The 5,566-nt window shown below is 44.8% G+C and overlaps 1 protein-coding gene across 1 annotated transcript; it reads right to left on the bottom strand.

The window, feature by feature from the left end:
• Nucleotides 1-73: 73 nt before the first annotated feature.
• Nucleotides 74-5,464, bottom strand: trim47 (tripartite motif containing 47). Its single transcript, XM_088279370.1, has 8 exons — nt 5,196-5,464; nt 3,939-4,150; nt 3,628-3,673; nt 3,042-3,137; nt 2,740-2,964; nt 2,363-2,385; nt 2,145-2,263; nt 74-1,853 (listed from the first exon to the last, which is right to left on the bottom strand). The coding sequence occupies exons 1-8, from the start codon at nt 5,376-5,378 to the stop codon at nt 1,324-1,326; spliced, it is 1,434 nt and encodes a 477-aa protein (XP_088135496.1). The 5' UTR covers nt 5,379-5,464; the 3' UTR covers nt 74-1,323.
• Between the last annotated feature and the right edge of the window lie 102 nt (nt 5,465-5,566).

Here is a 5,566-nt window from a genome sequence, read left to right as displayed (position 1 = left end):
ATGACAAATAAAAGTTTCATTGTAAATATTAAAAACAAGTCTCAAGTTGATACAGTTTGAGTCCAACAAGACATGTTTGCTTTCTTTTTATTGTAACTTTTTAAATGCTGTCAGGTCAGCTAACGCTAACATACATCAGAGCTCATCAATATATACAATATATTGCACATTATATGGCACAGGGGCAACCGTACAAAATATGTTTGAAATTAAGTAAAACAACATCGACAAAAAAAACAACAAACTTTAGGCTTTATCGTCACAGTAAAACAGCAGTTGGGAAAAAAAATAGTCAATTTTGGGGAGTGGACCTTGAGATGACTTTGATGTCAAAGAAAAATGCTGCTTTCATCAAATGCTGGCATTGACCAAAAAGAGAACAGCATTTCAAACAGGCACAAAAAAAGTAGAATTTTGAAAGGTGCAAACCAACGAGTGGAATTTAGGTGAGAGCCGCTGCTTGGTTTTGTTTTGGGTGGCAAAATGCCTGAAATGTGACAACAGCGCTCCAACAACATTTAAAAAAATCTGCAGCCCATCGAATCAGGTATCAAGTGGAGCATTGCAGTTGGTATAGAGAAAAACACAATGAAAAGTAAAGCAAATTTGGACATTTAACACTGACAAAAGATGATTAATTAAAAGACGACTCATTGTTGCTATGGAGGGGGGGAAATATTTAAGGAAAAAGTGTAAGTTTATATGTTTAAAAAAAAAATACAACTAGATCATTTTGACAATGTTTGAGTGAGATCAGAAGACAAAAAAAAAAAAAAACTGTTAAAAAAATAAATGACTCCAGCTTGTCAAAGAAATCACACCACTACACTAGTTTAAGGGGATTATTCAGTCAAAAAAATGTTGTGATTTTTTTGTATTTATGAAATTTAATTATTTTTGTAAGTACGATTAAAAACTAAATATTTTTGTTTGAAAAGCCGTAATGGAATGAAAAATGTCATTTTTGTATCAAGTCAAAATAAGCTTAAAAATGCTTAAAACAATAAAAAGTAAAGCAGAAAATTGTGAATTTCACATTAAAATAAACAGCATGTCGAATCAGTTTGACAACAAAATGTTCACGTGACATTGCTAGTTCGAGGAGGTTACGTAACAGAAGCAAAATTAATGCTACTTAAATCCACCAAAAACTGAAAACAAGAATATGAATTAAGATTTTGACATTAGAATGCGCAGCCCGTCGACCCCTTTCACATCAAAGATGATGAGAAAGTGGTGGTGGTTGTTTGAAAAGCCAGAAAACCCATTTGGGGGTCCATGTTTTGAGAGGGGACTCACCTTTGGGCCGACGCAGCGAGCACCTCAGTAGTAGTGGCAGATGCAGAGGCGGCTGCCTGGGTCGTTCTTGCCGGGACTGAAGAAGGGGTAGACGGGCTCCATGAAGCACGTGTCAAACATGTAAAGTCGCTTCATGGTGACAGCGTCGTAGAAGCTGAGACGCCCGCGGTCGTAGTCCAGAAAGACGCCCACGCGCGGCGAGTTCCAGTAGTCAGCCACCGGCACGCGGCCGTCCTCGCCGTTGGCGTACAGCCGGTCCTGCAGACACAGGCTCCAGTAGCCGGCCGAGGGCGTGAGGCTGACGAAGCCCTTGCGGTTGCTGCCCTCGGTGGTGACGCCCAGGTACCACACGCCCTTGTCGCGCACGTCCACTTCCCAGTAGTGCTGCCCGCCGCAGTACTGCGCTGTGGCCAGCACGCCGCAGAAGCGCGTGAAGCGCACCGGCAGGTCGGGCTCCTGGCTGCGAGCGCGCATCTCCTCGACCTTGGTGTCGAAGTCCGAGATAAGGAGATTGGGGTGCGCCGTGTCCGGGTCCAGCGTCAAGTTCTGAGGCACTGGACGGACAGGACAGGGTTTTGTTACGACAGGTTCCATGGAAATGCTTGCACTAGCAGCCCAACACGGGCTGCATCAATGCAAAGTTTTTAGAATCCACTTTTCTATGGATTACAAAAAGCTGACACGATTAATTGAACACTCCCTAATAGCTGTAAAAATATTTTTAGATGGTTGGCTTTTCAGTTGACCTGACACCATTTTTTTTTTTAACTAAATATGATGATACTGCCTTGCCGCATATTCCAATTGTGTTTGTTGCGGTGCAAAATGCAGCTGACGCTACTCACTGGTGTGCAGCACGTGCATCATCTTCTTCCACATGATGAGCTGGAAAGGTCCAGAGAAGTCGGTGAACTCAGTGGGACTCTCCACGGGTTTCACGTCGCCGTACGTCTCGGGCAACGCACTAACACAAGCACACACATACGCGGGCGCTTTAATTATTACAGTGAATCCACGTCACAAAATTATAACAATGATAGTGAAGGTAAATGGAAAAACTTACTTATTGAAGGTCTCAGCCAGGCTCTGATGAAGAGAGACACAAAAGAAATTCATGTTTTAAAATGCAACGATGTGTGTTTACATTGTTCAATAGAAAGAAGCTGTTAAAAGGTGCGATTAACGAGTTCTATGAAAAGCTTTCATGAAAAATAAAGTTGAAATGAGTCGTGGCAAAAAAAAAAAAAGGGGGGGGGGGGGGGGGGTTGGTCCAAAAGCATTGAAAAACCCACTTGACCGATTCCACCTGACAAACAAAATCCAATTTTTGCCAGAACAAAAATCCTACTTTCAATATTTTTAACAAGTCCACTTGGCCAACAAACATCGTGCCAACGTGTGAATTTTCCGACAAACAAACGCTAAGTTAAGAAAAGCGACCTGGAAGCTGGTATCGCCATTGACGTGCCGGTTGATGTCGGCGATGCAGATGGCCACGTCGGCCACCTTGTTGTTGACGCTCCGCAGGTTGTCGTCCACCACGGCCACTGCCGCCGCCTCCTCGGCATCCAGGCTGTCCAGCAGCGCGTCTCGCTCGTCCAGCAGGAACTGCACCAGTGCGCCCACGTCCGCCTCCACCTTCTCCTTCAGACGCTGCTTCTTCATCTGAAAGCCCAACACACGCACGCTCATTTCATTTGCTGCTTTTCTAACACCGCCCGCGTGCGGAGGAAGACGCATACCCTGATTCCGTTTTTGGTGAGCTCGTCGTTGGTAATGACTCTGACGCACTGCGACTTGTAATTGTTGAGCGGCATCAGACGCAGTCTCAACTCCACCTGAAACAACCCCAAAAAAAAAATAAAAAACACCAGGCATATAAAACAGGTCACCATGCTAGCAGTCAATGAGGTCATAATAAACACTGTTTATAAAGTTTTTTTTTTTAAATAACATTTTCAAAAACAGTTTTAGGACATAATGGCGTGATTGAGTATCGCTAATCGGAATAGGTGAGTACTAAATGATAAGAACTTGGGACTCATACTTGGTCTAAAAACTAATTATTATTGGTATTGGGGCAGCCGTTAAATTAAAAAAATAAATAAAACAAGCACACTCACGCACAAATCTGACACAAAAGTCAATAGAAAAGAAAAGCATCAATCACCTCCAATCAACAAAAAGACAGACGCAGTCACAAAATGACCGACTGTTGAGATGACATCACAGGAAGTCGATTGAAATCAACTCCGTTTACACACACCCAGACACAAATTAAAAAAAAAAAAAAAAAAAAAAGAAGAATTTAGAAAAAAACGAATTCACCTTCATTTCATGGACAACTTCTGAGACAGGAGCCACCTCGTGATACCTGAAAGACAAAATGGCCGACTTTTAAGCAGGACACACAAGACCCAAACTTGTCACGACCTGTTCCACACAACGAGTAACACACGTAACATGTGGCGCGTTACAAGTTAGATGAAGTAACATGTTAACGAGTCATGGTGACATGTTCAGTAACATGTTACATGCCATAGTAACGCCTTGAGTCACATGGTCCGCTTTCCTGTACCACAGTAGCATGTTACAAGCTCCATTGACATGTTCAGTCCGCCACGAACACACAAAGTCACCTGTGCGTACGTGACTCACGGCACACCACGCAGATGGGCCTCTTGTCCGCCTGGCAGTATAACTTGAGCTCCTCGCCGTGCAGCTCGCACTTGCCGTCCACCTTGAGCGGCTTGGCGGGGGTCGGACTGGAACCCAGGCAATCCAGGCTGTCCATCTTGGCCACCAGGTTCTGCACCAGGTAGTTCTTGGTGAACGTCCTCTTGTTGAACACCTGAAGGGAAAATGTCATCAGGGTGAAAAAAAGTACTCGAATTACTCATTAAACAAAAATGATCAAGTAATTTATCCTGCCTTGGGAACCTGCCGTCAATTTTTTGGAGTATGGTTGGGAAGAACCTCAAACGAATTCCGCTGACATTGAGTAATATTTACAAGAAGGAGGGCATTGCTGATAGCTGATTTCTGTCGATTCTGCAATGAACCGCGCCCCCCCCCCCCCAAAACAGACATCTTGCCTGGTATGTTCGCAGCAAAGTGATGAGAAAGACAAACAAGAAAAAGGCCAACGTTTCCTTATGCATGACACTGACCAGCGACCAATCCAACGTCTGTCCATATGTGCCCAGTGGTCGCCTGGAGACCAGTTCATTGTCTAGTTGTGTCCTGAGGTTGCTGACCAGTCAAACGTTTGCTTATAAAGGCCATGACATTAGCTGACGAGTGATGACCATTCCTTAGTTTGCCTGTTTTGATATTGACAGGTGACCAGTCCAGTTTGACCACATATGCTTTGCCATGTGCTGATGACCAATCCAAAGTTTTACGAGTACATGGCTTGAGAATGATTGGCGGAACAGGCTACTGTTTGTCTTCATGTCCCTGCCATTTGCATGCTACCAGTCCATTGTTTGTCAAAAATAAAACTTGTTTAGCACTGACAACCAGTGCATTTTTTTGCACCAAATGCTTCCCATCATTGACTGGTGACCAGTCAATTGGATTTGATGGCTTTAAATTCCCAGGTGACCAATCAGCTGTTGGCCTACTACTGTGACCGTGATGGGCTGGCGACCTGTTCGCTGCCCAACTGAACGGTTGAAGATGAAAGTCTCGTTGATGTGTGTGCGTGTTGTAAACGACTAATACTCGTCACAAAGGGAAAAGGAAGGTTTTCTTTGATCAGGCTAGTTTGAGCGAATGCCAGCTAGCTCATGCTACGCGAGACGGGAACAAAGCGGTCAGAATATTACCTCGAGACAGAGCCACAACAACAATACGCAAATGAAGAGAAAAGGGGGAAAAAACACCACATTTACCGTTCGACACTGCGGGCACTGGTAGCCGTAGTCGCCGCCATTTTCGTCCCAATGCATGCAGATGCAGAAGCGGCAGAAATTGTGTCCGCACTTGAGGATGACCGGGTTCTTGAAGAAATCCAGGCAGATGGGGCAGGTCAGTTCCTTCCTCACGTCGTCGCTGGACGACGTGGACGCGGCCATCCTGTCGTGGGCTCGTTGCGTACGAGACGGACAAGCAACTACAACAGTACACAACCAGAAGCCGGAAGAGACGGAGAACGTTACTGGGGCGTCATCTTTCCCCTCGGCCAATCACAAGCCGCGTGGGCGCGGCCTAGTACAACAGGAAGGAGGAGCTTGCTGAATTAATATGAAAGACACACATGCAA

This window comes from Idiotropiscis lumnitzeri, chromosome 17 (assembly GCF_059441095.1).
Source record: "Idiotropiscis lumnitzeri isolate Australia: NSW breed Sydney's pygmy pipehorse chromosome 17, RoL_Ilum_1.0, whole genome shotgun sequence".
NCBI classification, from domain to species: Eukaryota; Metazoa; Chordata; class Actinopteri; order Syngnathiformes; family Syngnathidae; genus Idiotropiscis; species Idiotropiscis lumnitzeri.
This window is presented reverse-complemented; position numbering and strand designations above follow the sequence as displayed.

Excerpts from the sequence above, each read along its gene's own strand:
- trim47 (XM_088279370.1), bottom strand. The coding sequence starts at position 5,378 with ATGGCCGCGTCCACGTCGTCCAGCGACGACGTGAGGAAGGAACTGACC. Across the intron at positions 3,138-3,627 it reads AAGTTGTCCATGAAATGAAG|GTGGAGTTGAGACTGCGTCT; the intron begins GTGAATTCGTTT and ends GGGTTGTTTCAG. Across the intron at positions 2,386-2,739 it reads ATGGCGATACCAGCTTCCAG|AGCCTGGCTGAGACCTTCAA; the intron begins GTCGCTTTTCTT and ends TCTCTTCATCAG.